The sequence below is a fragment of the Muntiacus reevesi genome, chromosome X (assembly GCF_963930625.1).
Source record: "Muntiacus reevesi chromosome X, mMunRee1.1, whole genome shotgun sequence".
In the NCBI taxonomy this organism is placed as follows: Eukaryota; Metazoa; Chordata; class Mammalia; order Artiodactyla; family Cervidae; genus Muntiacus; species Muntiacus reevesi.
In genome coordinates, this window is record NC_089271.1 from 90,066,627 (window position 1) to 90,090,163 (window position 23,537).

Below are 23,537 nucleotides of genomic sequence, written 5' to 3' on the forward strand. Positions count from 1 at the left end.
CAGCCAGCCAGCCACCCAGGGAATGCCCTCTGTCAAGTACAAATTGAAAATTTCCACAGGATCCCAAGGGGACCTCTCCCCATCCTAACATTCTAGCTCATGTTCTCTCCCTGTGACTATGGATCAAACAATAGGGGCATTTTAAGTTGCAACCAGGCTTCCCCAGTGGCTCAGTAATAAAGAACCTGCCTGCCAATGCCAGATACATGGGTTCAACCCCTCAGTTTGGAAGAACCCCTGGAGAAGGAATGGCAACCCACTCCAGTACTCTTGCCTGGAGAATCCCATGGACAGAGATGCCTGGCGGGCTACAGTCCATGAAGTCGCAAAGAATCTGGCATGACTTAGCGACTGAGCACACACGCATGCAAGTAGCAACCAGCCCTCAGTCTCAAAGGGCCCAGGAGTGCGTGGAAAGCTTACACCTGGGGCCTGATGTGGACTTATGCCTTCCTCTGGAACTCTCAAGCATGTGCAGTCTCAGACTCTTTCCCACTTGTGGTAAACTACTGTACTTCTTGGCCTAAGGTCTTAGGCCTTGGCAGTGAAGCTCAAAGACATCCGCTAGTCTTCATTTTCTTCTGAAAGTCAAGAAAAACCTCCAAGCCTGGAATGCAGGGGTGCTAATACATACATTTCACATCATGTTCACCTCAGTTCCCAAATCCCTACCTCTTATTGAAACCCTACAGCCTACCCTATTTTGGCAGCTAAGCTTTGCCTGTCCCTATATCCATTGATGAATGCCATTTGTAGAACCCCCATGTGTGCAGGGCCACTTCAAGAGCCAATTCCTTAATTACCAGACTGAGTCTAGACTAACCAATGTGTGTGTGTGAATGGAGTGTCAGGGGATGTAGAATGCTGAGCATTCAGAGAGAATTGGGGTTGTTTGGAGAAGATGCTATGGAATAGAGGAGAAGTTTGGTAGCCAGAAGAAATGAAGCCACTATACCCCTCTAGGTGACTATAAGCCATTTGTTATAGGACTAGACTCCATCATTTCCAAAATGAATTTGAATTGACCTTACAAAATTAAAATACGTTGACAAATTAACATGAAACAAGTTAAAAGTTTGTGTTGTATGTGTGCTCAGTTGCTCAGTTGTGTCTGACTCTGCGACCCCATAAGCTATAATCTACCAAACTCCTCTGTCCATGCAATTTCCCAGGCAAGAATACTGGAGTGGGATTCCATTTCCTTCTCCAGGGGACCTTTCCAACCCAGGGATCAAAACTATGCCTCTTGAGTCTCTTGCATTGCCAGGCAGATTTTTTACCACTGTGCCTGTTTAAACACTGAATCTCACTTTGTACTTCCTCATAAAAGACACAGGGCAAACACTTTGGGTCTATCATTTTCACTGTCATGTAATACTAAGAAAATAAAATCAACAGAAAGACAGACCTTTTTACTGGGCCCTGATTTCAAGAAGGTCATTTTTGCTTAGGTCTTTATATAAAGGAGGCTGGAAAACATAAAAGGCAATCCCCTTCAAGTCTGGTTTGACCAGGAAGCAAAAACAAGCATAGTTTATAGAATCTTTATTCAAAGCTCCAATAATTGAAGTTAAGGAGGGTTAGAACTTAGACAACCTAAAGGAACATATGACTGGCCTACTTCCTTCAGGTGTTGGGTATTTCATACTGGACTTTGGCAAACACAAATTTACAATCAATTCATGGGAGCTGTCGCCACTTCTGGCACACGTAATGTCTAAAGCACATGGACTCACCTTTAAGCAAATGCCTCCAAAGCTGTCCACCCCTCCCCCACTGGGATTGACCTGACTTGTACTCTCACACAGCACAGAGGACCAGTGGGCATGTAAGTGAGCCTCAGCTGAGGAGTGCCTGTGGCAGCACCAACATTATATTTAAAAAGGAGCCTTGAATTTGTTCAAGGGCATCTAGCATTTGTGGAACAAGAGAGGAAAACTATGAGCTGATGAGGCCCTAAATAAGCCCAGAGATTTATATGTATTGTCTCTATATTTGGCACAACAATCCTACTTCATGGTATACATGTTTTAGTGATGAAGACACTGAGGCTTGGAGAGATGATGGAACTTGCTCAAGTCACAGAGCTAATTAAGTGGTGGAGCTGGGATCCAAACTGAGGTGCATTTCTCAAATCCATGAACTTGAATGAGTAACTTCTTTGAGACCATCTCCCCACCTCTGCCCCCCAAGAGTATTATTGTACTTCATAATATCAAAATAAGAAAGAAATTAGGAAAAAGAGGCAATCAGGCACAAAAATGTCAGAGCAGTTGGGCATATGTTTCCCTGTATTTTCTGCTGTCTCTGACACGGTCTTCCCTAGGCTAGATGCCTAGGCATTACTTCCACATAGCCCCACAGGCCACTGAACTTGCCTCCTGATTCTCTCTTAGAGATGAGATGCCATGCATTGCCATTCATCACGAGTGGCACCTACACGTGCACAAATGGGGTGCTTCTTGACTCTCGCTGTGACTACAGCTGTTCCAGTGGCTACCACTTGGAAGGTGACCGCAGCCGAATCTGCATGGAAGATGGGCGATGGAGCGGAGGAGAGCCTGTATGTGTAGGTAAATGCTGGTTACTCCCAGTTGTCCTGTTGCAAAGGGCCAGCCTGGCATTATGTCCACTGCAGAAGGCATTCCCACTAGCTGCAAAAGGTGGCACCCTGGGCACAGGCTTAACAAAGCAATCGCTTCCCTTGGAGTCAGGCCTCACAAGTTTCACTGAGCATCTTGAACTGCATCTTTTACCTACCCAGTGGTGTGGTATTGTTTCATGGGTTCCCTCCAGGGAAGGCAGGGGACCCATGAGTCAGCACTTGATTTCTGACCTTGGCAGACATAGATCCCCCCAAGATCCGTTGTCCCCACTCCCGTGAGAAGATGGCAGAGCCAGAGAAACTGACTGCTCGAGTATACTGGGACCCACCCCTGGTGAAAGATTCTGCTGATGGTACCATCACCAGGTGAGTCACAGATGCCAGGCACTCAGGTAACCCACACTGAACCACACAGACTGATGGTACAGTGATGATGTGCCCCAAATCCCAGTTCTAAGAGTCACTTTCCTCAGTGGCTCTTTCACCCTGTCCCATGTAGGTTGATACTTCGAGGCCCTGAACCTGGCTCTCACTTTCCAGAGGGAGAACACGTGATTCGTTACACTGCTTATGACCGAGCCTACAACCGGGCCAGCTGCAAGTTCATTGTAAAAGTACAAGGTCAGAAAGAAGTTTTCCATTTCTGCATTGCTTATTATTTCTGCTCTTCCCTTACCCTCTAGATGCCCATCACAATCCTCTCCTCCCTATGCCTGAAACAGACACCTCATGCAGATTGGGAGAGGGGAAATTCAAATTCATGAAATAGGTCATTCAGGAAACGTGTACATGTGTATACACATTTCAGAAACTCTGCTCCCCAACAAAACTTTCTCATTCTCCCAAATCTACATGAAACCCACCAAGGTACTCTGTATCCATTTCTTTTCTTAGCCTTCAAATTAATAATTAAAGTCAATCAGCCTTCGTTCTCAGTCTTTCTCCTCTGCTGAAATTGGTGGTGCTGGCTGCCGATTCTTGCTTTTTGTTTTGTTTTCATCATAAAATTAATTCATGCTCATTGTTGAACGTATGGGAAATAAAGTAATACACAAAGGGGGAAAAAAAACTATTACTCTGTCACCCAGAGGCAATTGTTGTTAATCTTTTGGTATTTTTCTTCCAGTCTTTTATTCACACATACTTTAAAAATACGTAATTGAGATCACACTGCATATCCAATCTTAAGTAACCCCTTTTCACTTTTCATTATAACACAGGTAAATTTCTCATGTTCTTTAAAGTTTTTTCAGAGGTCTTTTAATCACAGTATAATAATCTACTTCTAAGAATATATCATACTATCATACTTTGCTCAACACTTCTCCTCCCACTGATGGATATTTTAAACTGTTAGTTCCTCAGTCATGTCCAACTGTTTGCTACCCCATGGACTGTAGCCCACCAAGCTCCTCTGCCTGGACTTCTCCAGGCAAGAAAAATGGAGTAGATTGCAATTTCCTTCTGCAGAGAAACTTTCTGACCCAGGGATTGAACCTGTGTCTCCTGCATTGTAGGTGGATTCTTTATCTTCTGAGCCACCAGGGGAGCCCAATGATATTTCACATTAAAAGTAATTTATAAGGTGGTCATCTGTATGCAGAGTGTCCCCAAAGTTTGGAAAAAAATGGCAATCTTTTTTTGCAGATTGCTAGTCTTTTGATGACTATATATATATATATATATATATATATATATATATATATACTTATCCATGCTTCCACATTTTATGAACACTTTTGTCTACATTTCAGATTTAACTCCATAAGAAAGCAAAAATTTTGCCTCTAACCCTGGCCATTGGCAACACAGAGAAGTCATTCATTCTGATTATCCTGGGTCTGCTGATCTAGAAAACCCAGCATGGGCACCCTCTTAGCCTATTGTTTTCTACAAGAGTTACCATAGTCCCTAACTTGAACTTCTCCCTGACAGTGAGACGCTGCCCAACTCTGAAACCACCACAGCATGGCTACCTCACCTGCACCTCAGTGGGGGACAACTATGGTGCCACCTGTGAGTACCACTGTGATGGAGGGTATGAGCGCCAAGGGACCCCCTCACGGGTCTGCCAGTCCAGCCGCCAGTGGTCAGGATCACCACCCATCTGTACTCGTGAGTGAAACTAGGGAATGGGGAGAGTGGACATAATGATCAGGGCTTCTCTGAGGGGTCTCCCAATGTCTATGGCTCAGGGACCAAAAGCAACGTGTCTGATGTGGGAATGGGGGATTCTGTGATATTTCAAGAGCTAATGTTCCCCTCTAGCATACTCCACCTTCAAGAAAAAGGATTTAAAATCTCCAAGTGTTCTTTTAGTATTTCCCCCCAAGGAAAGGGAAAAACAACCAAAAAAGTTTAATCTGAAAGCCTCAGGATGTTGTCATCCATTCTGGGATGAAGGGACAGGCCATACTCTTGACAGGTCATGTGCTTCTGCCCTAGCTATGAAGATTAATGTCAATGTCAACTCAGCTGCTGGCCTTCTTGATCAGTTCTATGAGAAACGGCGACTTCTCATCATCTCAGCCCCTGATCCCTCCAACCGATATTATAAAATGCAAATCTCTATGCTACAGGTAAGAGCCACTCCCCTAATCAGGGCTTAGCTCCTTTGCATTCCCCTATCCCACTCCGCTGGGTTTCCCTGGTGGCACAGTGGTAAAGAATCCAGCTGCCAATGCAGGAACTGTGGGTTCAATCCCTGGGTTGGGAAGATCCCCCGGAGGAGGAACCCAGTTCAATATTCCTGTCTGGAGAATCCCATTGGCAGAAGAGCCTGGTGGGCTACAGTTTATGGGTTCACAAAGAGTCAGACACAACTTAGCTGTCAAACAACAACAGCAACCCCACTCTGTTACTCTCTTACTACGTCTCACTCAGAGACTTGCTCTTTCTACAGCACAAATGCTACTTCCTTAGATTGTAGACAACATTTGATTAATTTTACTATAGAAAAATTTAGCACAGTTTTAAAACAACTGTGTTTTTACTGAAAAGGCAGTGAAGTCATTGGCATGGTGGGTTGCAGGAGGCTTGATGAAGGATGAGAAGGCAGTGTGGCAAAGCACTCCTGAAAAACTTGTAAGACCTGTGATCAAATGTAAATGTGGGGATTTAGTTATGTTTAAGTTTTCAAGGAATAATAACACTAACAAACATTTAGACAGTGAGGGCTGTATAAGGAATAGGTATACAAGTATGTGCTTTATACATACTCATTTAATTTTCCCAACAACGCTTATAAAATAGGTACCCTTACTATCCCCATTTTGCAGGTAAAGAAACTGAGGCATAAAGAGGCTAATGATTTGCCCAAAGTCACAAGCTAATAAATGACTGAGCCACGATTAAACCCAGGCAATCTGACTCAAGGATCTGTGCTCTTAACCACTACTAATAGCAGACAAGAAGGAAAAGTGTCATGATATTGCAAAGTAAAATGAGGGAATTGCACAAGGATTTTTAACATTCTACCAGATGTCTAGTGAAAGCCACTGTTGGGGAAGGAGAAGCAGAAAGGACAGAGTAGTTCTGACTATTGGGACTTTCAAAAAGAATAGGCTAGGTTCTATCACTACGTTGTACACCTGAAACTTATATAATATTGTAAATCAACTGTTTTTGTTGTTTTCATTGACTAAGTTGAGTCTAACTCTTTGCAACCCCATGGACTGCAGCACACCAGGCATACCTGTCCTTCACTAGCTCCCTGAGTTTTCTCAAACTCATGTCCATTGAGTCAGTGATGCCATCCAACCATCTCATCCTCTGTCACCTCCTTCTCCTCATTTGAAATGGAGAAAAATAATATAATAATAAAAATAAAGAATAGACTAGGTTCTTGAAGAGAATTCAAAGTACTCTGACAAGATTCTGAGAAGCTGAAAGGGTCTGGATACCCAGGTAAAAGAAGAAGCTATTTAGGGGGTTTCTAAAGGTTGAGTTCTTACGAGTTACCAAGTTAATATTCAGAAGGCCATGATGAAAGCAGCCATATCAAAAGAATGACCCTGGGTCTAAACCATAAAGGACCCCATTCCTCCAGGGATCCAAAAAAAGGCAGACAAAAGCAACACCTCAGCTTTAAAAGAAAGCAGGAACAAGAAAAGGAACCAGCCAGGGAGGATTGTGACTTTGAAGCCAGGTCTAGAGGAGTAGCCCAAAGATTCAACAAGGGGTAGAGCACCAATCAGTGCTCGCTGCTGATTTCAACCTTGCCCCAGGTAACTGGCTAAGAGGCACCCCTGCTGGGCGAAGCAGGACAAAAAACCATGGTACGGTTACAGGCTGCACTGCCTAGTGTGAGGAAGGCAAGAAAGGGTCACAGAAAGAGCACTGACACTATTTTGGGGAAATTTTGGAGACCAAGAAAAGGCTGTGACCATGTAGCCTAATGGTAAGGAGCACACAGGCTTCCCAGGTGGCACAATGGTAAAGAATCTGCCCACCAATGCAAGAGATGCAAGAAACACGAGTTTGATCTCTGGGTCCAGAAGATCCCCTGGAGAAGGAAATGGCAACCCAATCCAGTATTCTTTCCTGGGAAATCCCATGGACAGAGGAGCCCAGTGGGCTACAGTCCATGGGGTCACAAAGAGTCGGACATGACTGAGCGATTAACACACAAAGAACTTATGTAGCTTCCAGTTATAAAATAGTAAGTCCTGGGGCTGTGATGTACAGCATGGTGACTATAGCTATATAATATATTTGAAAATTGCTAAGAAAATAGATCTTAAAAGTTCTCATTGTAAGAAAAACATTGTGACTGTGTGGTGATGAATGTTAACTGGACTTATTGCAATGATCATTTAGACGAATATCAAACCATTATATTGTACACCTGAAACTAATTTGTCAACTAGTATCTCAATTTTAAAAAGAACACGTAAAGATGCTCAACATCACTCATTATCAGAGAAATGCAAATCAAAACCACAATGAGGTACCATCTCACGCTGGTCAGAATGGCTGTCATCAAAAAGTCTACTACCAATAAATGCTGGAGAGGGTGTGGAGTAAAGAGAACCCTCTTATATTGTTGGAGGGAGTGTAAACTAGTACAGCCACTGTGGAGAACAAAGTGGAGATTCCTTAAAAAAAACTGGAAATAGAACTGCCATACAACCCAGCAATCCCACTGCTGGGCATATACACTGAGGAAACCAGAATTGAAAGAGAAACATGCACCCCAATGTTCATTGCAGCACTGTTTACAATAGCTAGGGCATGGAAGCAACCTAGATGACCATCAGCAGATGAATGGATAAGGAAGCTTTAGTATATATACACAATGGAATATTACTCAGCTATAAAAAGAATGCATTTGAATCAGTTCTAATGAGGTAGATGAAACTGGAGCTTATTATACAGAGTGAAGTAAGTCAGAAAGAGAAACACCAATATGGTATATTAATGTATATAATATGGAATTTAGAAAGACAGTAATGATGACCCTATATGCAAGACAGCAAAAGAGACAGATGCAAAGAAGAGACTTTTAGATGATATGGGAGAAACTGAGGGTGGGACAATATGAGAGAATAGCATTGAAACATGTATATTACCATATGTAAAACAGATGACCTGTACAAGCTCTATGCATGAAGCAGGGCACTCAAAGCCAGTGGTCTGAGACAACCCAGAGGGATGGGGTGGGGAGGGTGGTGGGAGGAGGGTTCAGGATATGGGGACATAAGTGTACCTGTGGCTAATCCATGTCAAAACCACCACAATATTGTAATTAGCCTCCAATTAAAATAAATAAATTAAATTTAAAAAATGAACAGGGAGTGTAGGCTGAAGGAAGAGGCAGCACTAGAGCAAAAGCAAGATAAGGATTTAAAACATATCAGTAAATGAACAATTGGTAACCTCCCCCCCCCCAAAAATAACTTATGTATTAAAAATCTATTCAAAACTAAGCAAGGAGAGATGATGTTACTGCAATTTGTCAATTACATTTCTCTTTTCTATCCCACATGATATAACCAATCTCCACACTTCATTAGAATAGAGGAAACACTGTTAGGGTAAGTAGGCTTCCCAGGAGGCACTAGTGGTTAAGAACCCACTTGCCAATGCAGGAGACATAAGAGATACAGGTTTGATCCCTGGGTCAGGAAGATCCCCTGGAGAAGGGCGTGGCAACCCACTCCAGTATTCTTGCCTGGAGAATCCAATGGACAGGGGAGCCTGGCAGGTTATGGTCCATAGGGTGACAAAGAGTCGGACAAGTCTGAATCAACTTAGCATGCGCACACGCATGTTGGGGCAAGTGCTTCAGGAATGACAGAGGAAAGAGGGGGTAGACCCACTCATGTGATGGTTTGTGAAGAAGCCCCTTCTTTCCCACACTGCCTCGACATGATCCCAGGAGGAATCAGTTAAGTAGCCTTAGGCTTGGGTTTGACAGCCTATTCAGGAAAACCTTTTTCTCTCCCCTCCCAGCAATCCACTTGTGGACTGGACCTGAGGCACGTGACCATCATCGAGCTGGTGGGGCAGCCACCTCAGGAAGTGGGGCGCATCCGGGAGCAACAGCTGTCAGCCAATATCATTGAGGAACTCAGGTCCAGACTGGAGGGCAACAGGAAAGGAGTGGGTAGAAACCTTAGGCAGGACATTGGCCACAGAGAGTTGTGGGAAAATCAGCAAACACTATTCTCTCGGGGAATTGCTTGTGTTTGAACTCTTTGGATGCATTAGGTAAGATCAGAGTGTGGCAGGGCATCAGAATGAAGTGGCAGGGTGTTGTTGAAAATACAGATGACCACCTCAAACCACCTCAGGACTGTGCTTTTATGAGGCACCTCAGGTGACCCTGAAGCACAGCCAGGGCTGAGACACAGACTCAAACATGACTTAGATAAGTCTTTGATCCTGTCGCCTGGTGGTTGTATCCTTTTGCCTTCAGTCTGCAAATGAGCAAAAAGCATCTTTAGGCACTGAAATCTGAATCATATCCATCTGACCCTTGGGGAGGAGAAGACCATAGGGAACAGGTGGTAGAAGTTGACATTTCTCATTATCTATCTGTTATCACCCTCCCAATCCCTCCACATATACTCAGAACCAATAAAGCCATCACTCCTCTCTGTTGCATAAACAATACTTTCCCCTAGGGCTTAATCTCAGAGACAGAAAGATTCAGTCCCAGGTAAAGATTGGGGCTTCCCTAGTGGTTCAGTAGCAAAGTCAGTGGTAAAGAATCCAACTGCCTGTGCAGGAGATGCAAGAGACTGTGGATTCAATCCCTGGGTTGGGAAGATCCCCTGGAGAAGGGAATGGCTACGCACTCCAGTATTCTTGCCTGGAGAGCCTGGTGGGCAACAGTTCATGGGGTTACAGAAGAGTCAGACACAACTTAGTGACTAAACAACAGCAACAAGAGGAAAGACTGGAAAACATGCAGAGGAAGGAGACTGCAGACTTGGTGATACTGATCAACCTGAAGGTTGAGCAGGTGATATTGATCAACCTCAGGGCTGCCATGTTTGGTTGTGCAGGCTATGCTTGTCCAGCTCTGGGAAGCACTGGTCACGGCATAGTGCCCGTGACTGGTGCTCCCTGGAGTTATTACGTGCTGCCTGCATTGCTATATGTGATAGCCCTGCATAAGGGGGCCTGTGAGGCAAGGACAGCTTGGTAGTAAGAAAGCTGCTCCATCTTGGGTGAGGAAGGGACAGCTTAACAGAGCTAGAGATGTTGGGGCAGCAAGACTAAAGTGTGAGCAGAGAAAAATAAAGGGGCTTGAGATAAGTACTGGAGGGGGTGGGGCCAAGTGACTCGGTGGGGAAAAAATTAGTCCATCAGTGGAGCTGTGAAAGATCAGAGAGGACTAGAGTCTGGGGGGCTGATGTCAAGACAAGGTCTCACACGTCCCTGGGCTCATCTCTCTAGGCAATTTCAGCACCTCACGCGCTCCTACTTCAACATGGTGTTGATTGACAAGCAGGGAGTTGACCGGGAACGCTACATGGAACCTGTCACCCCCGAGGAAATCTTCACGTTCATTGATGACTATCTACTGAGCAATGAGGAGCTGATCCAGCGCCGGGAACAAAGAGACATATGCGACTGAACTTGAGTTGGAGCATGGTTGAGGTCAAGGGAAAAGGTTCCCTGGTCAGCCAAAACTGGGGCCTAATCAAAGGAGAAAATGCTTTCCCACAGCTCTGAGGAAAGGACTCTCAGGTGGGTGAGGTTCCCTGATCCTGGGACATTTCCAGACACCTTTCTAGGACTGTGTAATAGTTTCCTCAAGCAAGTCTCTGCTTTAGGTAGCACTGGAAGAGTATAAGAAGCTAGGGAGGGACTAAGGACAAGCCCTGGGCAGCAGCTTGTGGATAGAAAGTCTTGCTTCTGCCCGGCTCTCCAAAATCTTTCAGAGAAGTAAATTCTAAATTCGCTCACTAACCGGCTGTGTTTTAAATGGCTCCTCTACCCTGAAGTGACAGCAGAGGGCAGCACCGTCACAACAGACAACCAGGACACCATCAAGTGCGGCTGGATCTTCCTTACAGGTTAACTGTGGGGTTGGAAGTGAGGCAGAGCTCCAAAACCCTCTTGTTTGTCCTTCTCCCTTGTAGGATGTTGGGCTACAAATGTTAACCATCTGTTAACCGTCATCTTACCTAAGAGTTAGCAGACCGCTGCAGTTGGGAGGGAGGTTGGGGAGAAAAGTCAGACTAGAGCAGAATGCTTTCTTTCTGCCCCTCCAACTAGCTCGTACACCACAGTCTCTCTTTACTGAGCCTCCAGTGCTGCCCCTTCCTCAAACAAATCCCCAGCTCATGATCCAGGAAACCTCAGAACAACCAAGTGGAAACTACATCATGGAGAAGGAAAAAAGACAGCATCAGCCACATGTATAACTTATTAACACTTTGAAGAGATGAGTACAGAGCAGGCAAGAGTTACAACAGCACAAACACAGGCACTAAGGGCCATGAGTACATTTCCATTAGGAAATGTGAGTTATCTGGGATCTTGTGAAGCAGAGCAACACTCATGCACACTAACCCTGCTCTGGTTTTGGTCATACTCAAGCATGCATAGTGTTTGAAGAAAGGCAGTCTTCCCTAGGCTGCTGGGAACCTTCTTTTCTACACACGTGGAAACAGTGTCAAGTTAAGACTCAGCAGTCATTCACCTTACACCTTACCCAGGGGGTAATTACTAGCAAATTAGAGGGGAAAAGGAAGCAGGCTAGATTGAGAAACAGGACTAAAAGACTTGAGCACTGACTATGTGCTCAAGCCAGGTGCTGTCCTGAACACTCACAATTGACTGAAATCCTCATAAGAACCCTCTAAGCTAGATCCTGTTGTAAGCCCATTTACACATGCAGGGATGGAAGCACAGAGAGGTCAGGCAACTTGCCTAAGATCACACAGGTCAGAAATGGAAGTACAGAGAGTTTCACAACTTGCCTAAGATCACACAACTCAGAAATAGAGAAGTGGAAGGACAGAGAGGTCAGGCCACTTGCCTAAGATCACACAGCACAGAACTGAAAGCACAGAGAGGTCAGTCAACTTGCCAAAGATTACACAGCTCAGAAGTGGAAGCCTAGAGAGGTTAGGAAACTTCCTAAGATCACACATCTAAGATATGGAAGCTCAGAGAGGTTAAGCAACTTGACTAAGGTCACACAGCTCAGAAGTGGAAGCAGAGAGAGGTCATGCAACTTGTCATGATCACACAGTTCAGAAGTGGAAGCCCTGAGAGGTCACACAACTTGCCTCAGATCACAAGTTCTGAAGTGGAAGCACTGAAAGAGCAAGCAACTTGCCTAAGGTCATACAGCTAAGATATGAAAAACAGAGCAGTTAGGCAACTTGCCTAAGTTCACAGAGTTCAAGAGGAATCACAGAGAGGTCAGGCAACTTGCCTAAGATCACAGAGCTCAAAGTGGAGAACAGAGAGGTCAGGCAACTTGCCTAAGATCACATACCTGATAAGTGGAAGCCTATAGAAGAGAGGCAACTTGTCTAAGATTGCACATCTCATATATGAAAGCTCAGAGAGGTTAGGCAGCATTTCTAAGATCACACAGCTCAGATGTGGAAGCACAGAGAGGTTATGCAACTTGCCTAAGATCACACAACTCACGTATGGATGAACACAGAGGTTCGGCAACTTGACTAAGATGAAGCAGCACAGATGTGGAAGAAGATAGTGGTCAGGCATCTTGTCTAAGATCACACAGCTCAGAAATGGAAGCACAGAGAGGTCAGACAACTTGCCAAAGATCACACACCTCAGATATTGAAGAATAGAGAGGTTAAGCAACTTCCATAAGTTTAACAGCTCAATTGGATGCACAGAGAGGTCAGGCATCTTGCCTAAGATCACACAGGTCAGGAGTGGGAGCACGGAGATGTCACACAACTTGCCTATGATGACACAGATCAGAAGTGGAAGCACAGAGATGTCAGGCAACTTGCCTAAAATGCCACAGCTCTCAAGTGGCAGCACAGAGAGTTTTGGTAACTTGCCTAAGATCACACAGCTCACAAGTGGAAGCACAGAGAGGACAGACACCTTGCCTAAGTTGACACAGCTCAGAAATGGAATAACAGATAAGTTAGGCAATTTATCTAAGACAACACAGCTCAGAAGTGAAAGCACAGAATGGTTAGGCACCTTGCCTAATATCGTACAGCTCAGATATGGAGGCAGAGAGAGAATGTAGTCAACCTGCTTGAGAACACACAGCTCAAGTGGAAGACAGATATGTCAGGCAACTTGTCTAAGGTCACAAAGCTCAAAAGTGGAAGCACGGAGAGATCACGCAACTTGCCTAATGTCACACAGTTTAAGTGGAATCACAGAGAGTTTAGGCAACTTGCCCAAGTTCACATAGCTCAAGTGGAAGCACAACACATTCAGGCAACTTGCATAAGATCACACAGCTCAGAAGTGTAAGTGTAAGATTAGAGAGGTTAGGCACCTTGCCTAAGATCACACATGTCAGGTATGGAAGCTCAGAGATGTTAGGTAACTCACACAGCTGAGATGTGGAATCACAGAGAGGAAAGGCATCTTGCATAAGATCACAAAGCTCAGAAGTGAAAGCACAAAGATCAGGCAACTTGACTGAAATAATACAGCTCAGAAATGGAAGCAGGGAAGGGTTAGGCAACTTGCCTAAGATCACACACCACAAATATAGAAGCACAGAGAGATTCAGAAACTTGCCCAAGATCACACAGCTCATGTGGAAGCACAAATAGGTTAGGTAACTTGCCTAATTTCAATGGCTCAATGGAACCACAGAGATGTCAGGCAACTTGCCTATTATCACACAGGTCAGAAATGGAAGCAAAGAGAGGTCAGGCTACTTGCCTAAGATCACACAGCACAGACAGGGAAGCACAGAGAACAGGCGACTTGCCTAAAATAATACAGCTCAGAAATGGAAGCAGAGAATGGTTAGGCAACTTGTCAAGATAACACAGTTCAAATTTGAAAACAGAGAATTTGAAAACTTGCCTGAGTTCATACAGGTCATGTGAAAGCATAGATAGGTCATGCAACTTGCCTAATTTCATACAGCTTAGAAGTGCCTAATATCACAGAGCTTAAGCGGAAGCACAGAGAAGTTAGGCAACTTTACGAAGATCACAAAGTTCACATATGGATGCACAGAGAGGTTATTCAACTTGTTTAAGATCACACAGCTCAGATATGGATGCACAGAGAATTTACACAACTTGCGTGAGTTCACACAGACAGATGTGGAAGCACAGAGAGGTTCAGCAACTTGCCTTAGATCACACAGATCAGATATGGAAACACAGAGAGGTTAGGCAACTTGCCTAAGACCACACAGCTCAGAGCTCAAAGAACAGAGAGATCAGGCAGCTTGTCTGATCATACAGCTCAGAATAGGAAGCACAGAGAGGTCAGGCAACTTGTCTAAGACAAACAGCTCCTAAGTGAAAGCACAGAGAACCAGGAAACTTACCTAAGTTTACAAAATTAAGAAGTGGAAGCACAAAGATGTTCTGAAACTAGCTTAAGATCACACAGTTCAGATATGGAAGCACAGAGAGGTTGTGCAACTTGCCTAAGATCACACAGCTCAGATGTGGAAGCACAGGGAGGTTTGGCAACATGTCTCAGATCACTAAGTTCAAAAGTGGAAGCATAGAGATGTTAGGCAAGTTGCCTAAGATTGTACAGCTCAAATGTGGAAGCACAGAGAGGTCAGGCAATTTGGCTAAGATCACACAACTCAAAACTGGAGGCACAGAGATGATGGAAATTTGCCTTAGATCACAAAGCTCAGATACTGAAGCGGAGAGAACTTAGGCAACTTGCTTAAGATCACACAGCTCAGAAGTAGAAGAACAGAGAGGTTACGCAACTTACCTAAGATCACACAACTCAGAAATGGAAGCACAGAGAAGTTTGGCAACTTGCCTAAGATCACAAAGCTCAGATATGGAAGCACAGAGAGGCCAGGTATCTTTTCTAAGATCACACAGTTTGTAAGTGGAAGCACAGAGAGGTCAGGTAACTTGCATAAGATCATACTTCTCAGATATGGAAGCTCAGAGAAGTTAGGCAACCTGCCTAAGATCACACAGCTCAGATGTTGAAGCACAAAGGGGTCAGGCATCTTGCCAAAGATCACAAAGCTCAGAAAAAAATTTACTACACAAAAAGCTCCAAGCAGTTAAGCCTTGTCTCTGATCCTGGATCGAAATCCTCTCCTCTGGAGGTCATGAATCCCAGCATAGCACAGCTTGCAGCAGCAGCCTTTCATCTTGGAAGCTCATCTGGGATCTTCAAGACAAGGTAAGGATGCTTGGAGCTCTAGTTCTTTGCTCTCCCGGTAAGCAAGTTTTCTGCTGTACTTTACTAACTCTGCAGTGTGCCTGTGTGTGTGTGTGAAAGCAGCATGAAAGAGACACGCCCTGCTTCAAGCCAGTAATGAGCCCTGCTATACAGTTTCATGGTGCTTCATAATGACTGAAGGCAGCCCCCAAAATGGGAGCCTTGTCGGGGGTTTATACCGACCTGCCAATGCCAAGAGGCACTCAATGTCCATGCAAAGAGAACAGCCAGAAATGGGTGAAGCATATGGACTGAACATTCCTTTCTCAGTCAACTTTTCCTAGTCTCTTTGACCATTTTGTAACTGCCTGAGGAATTAGAACTACTAACCAAACCCTGTCGGATCACAAACTTTCAAGGGACTTGTGATCCATGCTGTTGGTTGTTTTATCAGGCACTAGAGACAAGAGCATGTTCAGTAGCTAGGTGGAGCACTAGCTCGAAGAATGTCTCTCAGGCAAGCAGTTGCTCTCCTGGCTGCCTGCCTCAGGGCAAGGCAAGCTGAAAGTGAGTCTTTATCATAGCTGTGCCTCCGATCTATGTGGATAGGAGTACTGCTGGTGACCGTGAGGTTTTTGAGGACACAGATTGGGAATCCTAGGATCTGGTCTGATTGGAAGTGCAATGGGCTTCTTCCTTTGATAATGCTAGCTCTTAGCAGACCGGAGGAGGCTCTCCAGTGGCTTTGGAAGGATTGAACCTGATAGCTTGAGGACAAAAATTAATTTTTCCTCACTGGCCAGCCTTTCACCACCTCTTTTGTTATCACATATACTGGTGTGGTGACACTTGGAAGGGACATCTTGGGACACCAAGAAACAGGTTAACTCCAGCCAGGAAAGGATGCCTAAGTGGAAGACCTGCCTCCACTCCCATCTAGAGCAGGGAAAGACACCTCTGCTAGAAAAAAAGCACTGGTCGTTGCTTTTTTCTCTTACAGATGGGAGCTAAAATTCCAGCCTTACTCCTTTGAACTGTATCCTGAAAAACTGGGATAGATTCAATCCCCACAGCTTAAAGAAAACACACTTGATCTTCCTATGTGATACTGCATGGCCATGGTATCCATTGGAAGATGGCTAACAATGGCTGGTTGGAGGGTTTCTTAAGTATAATACTGTCTTACAATTAGACTGGTTCTGTAGAAAACAAGGGAAATGGTTAGAAGTAGCATATGTGTTGCCTTTTTTATCTCTGTGAGACATGACAGACTTATGTCCTAAGGGTAAAGATTTGGGTGTGAAAACTTCAGCTCCCTCCTGTCCTCCTATGAGAGGGAGGATAAGAGACAAAGAGATAAGGAAAACAGTCTTCTCCAATCTATCCCTGGGATCATATGCATGCAAAGGGCAACCTGAGAGGCTGAGAAACAGCCATACAAGCCGTTGCCTCTCCATGAAGCACCCACCAGGAAAAATAACTAATCCATCAGAGTTAATAACCCCTTTTCTTATCAAGATATACAAAGAATCAAGGAAGATCTGGGAAACTATTTGGGGGACCCAGAAAAATATATTAGAGCCTTTAAGGGTGTTACTCAGCTTTATAATCTTACTTGGAAGGATGTGATATATATCCTGGGGCAAACACTAACTTCTGACTCAAAAACTCAAGCTTTGAAGAAAGATATTGCCTACAGAGATGAATGGTTTGGTAATGAATCAGCAGGAAAGAGGGAGGACAAGATAGTCATCCTCCCTACTGGAAATCAGGTGATTCCAACTATAGAACCAGACTGGGACTATAACATGGATAAAGTAAGATGGAATCAGGGTCATTTTTTCAGATGTATTCTTGAAGAACATAGGCGAGCATGTGCTAAGACTTTAAACTATGCCAAACTGGCAAACATAGAACAGGAAGAGAAGGAAGCACCTGGTAAATTCCTAGATAGACTGCAAGAAGCCCTTCACAGATTCACCAAAACTAATCCTGAAAGTGAAGAGGGAAGAGTGACCTTAAAGGATAGATTTTTCACTCAGTCAACTCCAGATATCTGCTGTAAGCTACTAAAACAGGCATATGGACCAAATCAGCCTTTAGATAATCTGTTGCAACTGGTTCATAGTTTCTTATGGCAGGAAATATGAGGAGAAGAAGGAAAGGCATAGAAGACCAAGGAACAGGCTGAAGTCCTAATAATGGTGATCAGAACCATTCTGAGACAGCCTGAGAAAAGTGCCCAGAGGGACCCAGGTGGGAAGGCATGGATTTGCTATTACTGTGGAAAGGAGGGGCACCTCAAGTGGGATTGCCCTCAGGCTTCTAAGCTGCCCCTGGATCCATGTCCAGCCTGCAAATACCATGCTGGAGGAGAGACTGCCCCCAGAGGTATAGGCCCCAGAGGTCGGACTCTCAGGATAATCAGGACTGAAGCTAACTGGGGGCCCCCACACAAGCTCCTGTCCTAATTACACCTGAGGATCCCCAGGTATTAATAACTGTGTGAGAAGTGGGGGGGCAATCAGTTGATTTCCTTTTTCACAATGCGGCAACTTACTGTGTGCTTACTGAAGCCCCTGGCCTACTTTCTCCCTAATCCAATACTGTAACGGAACTGTCTGGATGAGCCAAATGTTATTATTTCAGTTGTCCTTTAAGTTGCAACTGGAGCTCTGTGCTGTTTTTCAGAAAAGTTTCTGATCATGTCAGAGTCTCCCTCACCACTTTTTGGGGAGGGATATACTGAGCAAGGTCCATGCCTCTGTTTTCATGAATATGGAGCCCTCTCTTTCTCTCCCATTAATTGAACAAAATGTAAATCCTAGAATGTGGGCTGTTGGAAAAACTGTGGGTCGATCACAAAATGCTGTTCCTGTCATTATGAAGCTTAAAGACCCACACATATTTCCACATCAAAAGCAGTATGCTCTAAAACCCAAGGGTAAGAAAGGGCTAAAACCTATCACTGAAAATTGAAAAGACCAGGGGCTATTAACTCCATATACCAGTCCACACAACACTGTTCTGGGTGTGAAAAAGTCAAATGATAAATGGAGACTCGTTCAGTTCAGTTCAGTTCAGTCGCTCACTCGTGTCCGACTCTTTGCAACCCCATGAGCTGCAGCACGCCAGGCCTCCCTGTCCATCACCAATTACCAGAGTCTACCCAAACCCACGTCCATTGACTTGGTGATGCCACCCAACCATCTCATCCTCTGTCATCCCCTACTCCTCCTGCCCTCAATCTTTCCCAGCATCAGGGTCTTTTCAGATGAGTCAGTTCTTTGCATCAGGTGACCAATGTACTGGAGTTTCAGCTTCAACATCAGTCCTTCCAATGAACACCCAGGACTGATCTCCTTTAGGATGGACTGGTTGGATATCCTTGCAGTCCAAGGGACTCTCAAGAGTCTTCTCCAACACCACAGTTCAAAACCATCAATTCTTTGGCACTCAGCTTTCTTTATAGTCCAACTCTCACATCTGTACATGACTACTGGAAAACCATAGCCTTGACTAGATGAACCTTTGTTGGCAAAGTAATGTCTCTGCTTTTTAATATGCTGTCTAGGTTGGTCATAACTTTCCTTCCAAGGAGTAAGCATGTCTTAATTTCATGGCTGCAGTCACCATCTGCAGTAATTTTGGAGCCCAAAAAATAAAGTCAGCCACTGTTTCCTCATCTATTTGCCATGTAGTGATGGGAGACTTTTTTTAATGTTGAGCTTTAAGCCAACTTTTTCACTCTCCTCTTTCACTTTCATCAAGAGGCTCTTTAGTTCTTCTTCACTTTCTGCCATAAGGATGGTGTCATCTGCATATGTGAGGTTATTGATATTTCTCCCAGCAATCTTGATTCCAGCTTGTGCTTCCTCTAGTCCAGCGTTTCTCATGATGTACTCTGCATATAAGTTAAATAAGCAGGGTGACAATATACAGTCTTAACATACTCCTTTTTCTATTTGGATTCAGCCTGTTGTTCCATGTGCATTTCTCACTGTTGCTTCCTGACCTGCATACAGGTTTCTCAAGAGGCGGGTCAGGTGACTAGTTCAAGATTTACAAATAATAAATGAGGCTGTGGTTCCTTTACACCCAGTGGTGTCTAATCCTTATACTTTGTCTAAAATTCCAGAACGAGCCAAATATTTTTCAGTAATTGATTTAAAAGATGCTTTCTATTCTATACCATTGGCAGAGGAAAGTCAATTTGTATTTGCCTCTGAAGACCCTACCCAGCCAGCTTCTCAGTTAACCTGGATAGTTTTGCACCAGGTGTTTCATGACAGCCCTCACTTATTTGAACAGAGTTTGTCACAGGATACACAAAACTTTAATAGCCCCAAGGCAGTGGCATTGCAATATATAGATGATAATCTGCTCTGTGGTGAGACAGAAGAAGCTTGTTCACAAGTCTCAGAAGACTTCCTAAACTTTATGACTGGCTGCGTTTATAAGTCATCGAGGGAAAAGGCTCAGCTTTGTCAACAATCTGTTAAATATCTGGGCCTAATCATATCTGAAGGGATGAGGGTCATAGGCCCTGAGAGAATTAAATCTATACTAAATCATCCCCTTCCTATGACTTTAAGACAATTGAGAGGATTTTTGGACGTCACAGGCTACTGCCACATTTGGATTCCAGGTTATGGGCAACTTGCCTGGCCTTTATATAAACTTGTAACTGAAACTCAACAAGCCCAAACTGATATACTGGTTTGGTCTCCAGATACTCAAAAGGCTTTTAAGGCTCTTCAAATTGCTCTCCTGCAAGTTTTCATTTGAGTTTGCCTACAGGATCAGAGTTTAACCTTTTTGTCACTGAAAGAAATGGTATGGCCGTGGGAGTTATGACACAACCCCAAGAACCTCACCAACAACCTGCAGTTTATCTAAATAAAGAATCTAAGAGTAATTTCTGTTATTGCTTTATTAGTGTCCGAAGCTCTTAAGTTCACTAGTGGGCAGAATCTTACTGTACTGATTTCTTATAATGTGAGTGGAATCTTAAACTCTGAAGTTAATATTGGATGACAGATAGTTGGCTTATTAAATATCAGTCATTGTTTTATAACTCAAATTTCAGCTTTTCAAAAGACATTATGGAAACTCTGGGAAGTGACTCCTGACCCAGCCTCTGAGTCAAACAAGTCACTGTTTGAGCAGGAACCGAGGTCCTGATAAAGACATTGGGATCTGGGGGGCAATCTCTTGAGCCCCTCTGGGAAGGCCCTTACCAGGTTATTCTTTCTTCTCCCACAACTGTCATGGTGTCAGGAATTGATTCGTGGGTGCACCACACTCAAGTTAAAAAGTGGCACGCTGATCCCTCAGACTAAGCACTGTCATTTTTATGTCTTTATTCTCTATACTTTTACTTTGGAAGTGGGCCTGATAATCTATGTGGGCCTGCTTTTGCTGACTCCAAAAATCCTGAGTCTGCCGTTTGATTCTCAATTCAATGCCTTCCTGTCCTGGACTCATTCCTATGCTGCATTCCACAATTGGCCTAATTGCTGGGTCTGTGGAGCACTCCCTTCCTCATCAGTGGAAGCCTTCCTGTGGTGGACATCTCCACTTCAGGGAAAGGACTTTCTCCAAGTCTGCAACTACCTTTGTCAATAACAATCATATGTGATACCTCTTCTTAATCTGATGACATCTAACAATACTAAGATGGACTGTTGTAACACCTTGTACCTTAACTACAGACATAATGTGACTTTTAACTTTGATTATACTTTGTCTTGGTTTAATGACTCTTCTGCTGCACATAAGAAGACAAATGGGTCTAGATCTGGTGGTTTTTAACCTGACTTTATTAAATATGGGGTGAGGTCATATGGATAACTCCTGAAAAGCGACACCTAATGTCTAGTGCCCCCATGTGCTGGGAAGAAATAGAGCCACCCCAGAAGTTAGCCAACAAGTTAATTATAATGACTGGAAACAATTGGGGTTTTTGCCTCAAGAAATATGCAATGTAATCATATCTATGTTTTATAATCCCAGTACAGGTTCTCCTTTTGCCTGGCCAGGCATTGACTGGGACTGGATCCCTCAGTCATGCTGGCTTGCTCCAAACTGGACCTACTGGATATGTGGTTCTTATCTATGGGTGTGGCTTCCCCCTGGCTGAATAGGGAGATGCACCCTAAGTCTAGTTTTTACTCATGGCTTCATATTTTCAGAGCTTCCAGAGAAGCCTGCTAATTTGCCACACCCTAGAACTGTTGGACAAGGGCTGTATTTCACTGGCATGATTATTTGGCTGCAATATTCATTCCCTCTCTGGGAACCTCAGACGTTATCCTATGAGTTGATGCTCTGACTAATTTTACTCAACAAGCCTTACAAGATTCTCAAAAAGCTATTTCAGCCCTCAATGCTGAACAAATACAAATTAGAAAGGTGGTTTTACAAAACAGATTGGCCTTAGATATTCTAACAGCCACACAAGGAGGAATTTGTGCCATTATTCATACCCAATGTTGTACATACATACCAGATATGAACACTAATGCTACTCACTTACTAAACACATGAACACAGTGATTCAGGCTATGGATACTCCTAAAGTCTCAGTCGCTTCAGTTTGGGAGGCGTTAATTAGTGCCCCATGGTGGAAAACTATCTTAATTGTAATAATTCTGATTGTTCTATTTTTGCTGTTTGCCCCTTGCACTTGTAACTGTGTAGCTGGATTTGTTTCTAGCCACGTGAAGGCTTTTAAGTTACAAGTGGTTGTCCAAGCTCCTACCAGTGCCATAGCTTCCTCCAACTACTACTTGGGGCCTCTGGGTCAGAGACCCTCAATATGAGGGTTAGGAGAATATGTCACCTCACCAATTTAGGGAAGACACCCCTTGTCAGCTCAGAAGCAGCTATGGAATGAGAATGCCACCCCTTTTCCCTAGACAACATAATTCCCCTAAAAGAAAAGGGGGGGGGGGGGAAATGAGAAGGTAACAGGTAGGAAGGCCAGAGGTCCCCAAGTGGCAGGAGGAAATAAACTACAAGTGGCAGACGTTTTTTTCCCCTTTTCTGTTGCCAAAACTAGTTCTACCTAAGACTAACTTTTTTTTTTTCTTTCCCCAAGCCTTGGGCTGACAATGGCTCAACAAACCAGTATTCATGTCAATTGTTTTATGGCCAGAGGATGACACACTTCATGCCATCCAATCTCAAAAATACATATTGTGGGAGAGAGGCCTGGTGAAACTCCCTCAGCCTTGAGGTGTCTCTCATCTGATTAGCAGCTTGCTAGCAGACATAAAATGCCTTGCTAAAAACAAGCAAGGGGGCACTCTTTCTGTCCCCTTCTGATGTCTATGTCAGAAGCTTTCCCTATCTCTGTTAAACTTTAATAAAACTTTGCTACACAAAAAGCTCTAAGTAGTCAAGCCTCGTCTCTGACCCTGGATCAAAATCCCCTTCTCTGGGGATCATGAATCCTGGCATAATACACGGTTTGCATCAGCAACCTTTCAATGTGAAGAGAAAGAAAGGCTTGTAGTTGAATGGGAAAGAGAGGTCCAAGGAGTGATTACTTAATCTTCAATGCCTGTAAACTTGAGCAAGATTAAAAGTTAATGTGAAGGGGCCATCCCATTTCATTTTTCACCTTTAAATCTTCCTATACACTCATTTTCCCTCTCAACCTCTTATTTCTACTGCAGAGCTAAGAGACATCTCAAATGGAATAGTGTAAATTGTGAGTCCAATATATATTGAGTTATTAGTGAATGAAAGAATGAACCATTGTATTTCAATAAAATGGTAGTACTTTTTAATTTTTTGTCTCACATAGAGACAGCAGATATTAGAAATTCTGGTGTGACATATCTGGATTTTGCATGATCTGAGGAACCATGCAGTGCTGAATGGAAGACAGGTCTAGAATTGTTCTATCAATGCATTAACATAGGGAGCAGTTCAGCAGCAGCAATTAAGCAATACCACAGCTTGCTGCCCTGGTGCCATCTCTCACTGAGCTCACCAGGTGAGTCAAAGACAAGCCTGTATTGCCAGGATGGGAACTGGGTTAGGGTCTGCTCAGAGGCATGATGTTGGGCTCCTCTTAGGAGTTTTTGAGTCTCCCAAGAGCCTAGAGATCCTTCTCTCTTTAGAAGTTTGA

The 23,537-nt window shown here is 44.0% G+C and overlaps 1 protein-coding gene across 3 annotated transcripts in view; it reads left to right on the forward strand.

The window, feature by feature from the left end:
• The window catches only part of SRPX2 (sushi repeat containing protein X-linked 2), a 33,568-nt gene extending 18,014 nt beyond the window's left edge, over positions 1-15,554 (forward strand). For all 3 annotated transcript variants that reach the window (XM_065915548.1, XM_065915551.1, XM_065915549.1), the window contains 7 exons: positions 2,397-2,573; positions 2,845-2,971; positions 3,105-3,226; positions 4,541-4,720; positions 5,051-5,184; positions 9,059-9,180; positions 10,511-15,554. In XM_065915548.1, the coding sequence (XP_065771620.1) occupies positions 2,397-2,573; positions 2,845-2,971; positions 3,105-3,226; positions 4,541-4,720; positions 5,051-5,184; positions 9,059-9,180; positions 10,511-10,691 (1,043 nt within the window). In that variant the 3' untranslated portion in view covers positions 10,692-15,554. The remainder of the gene's footprint in view (positions 1-2,396; positions 2,574-2,844; positions 2,972-3,104; positions 3,227-4,540; positions 4,721-5,050; positions 5,185-9,058; positions 9,181-10,510) is intronic.
• Positions 15,555-23,537: the final 7,983 nt, after the last annotated feature.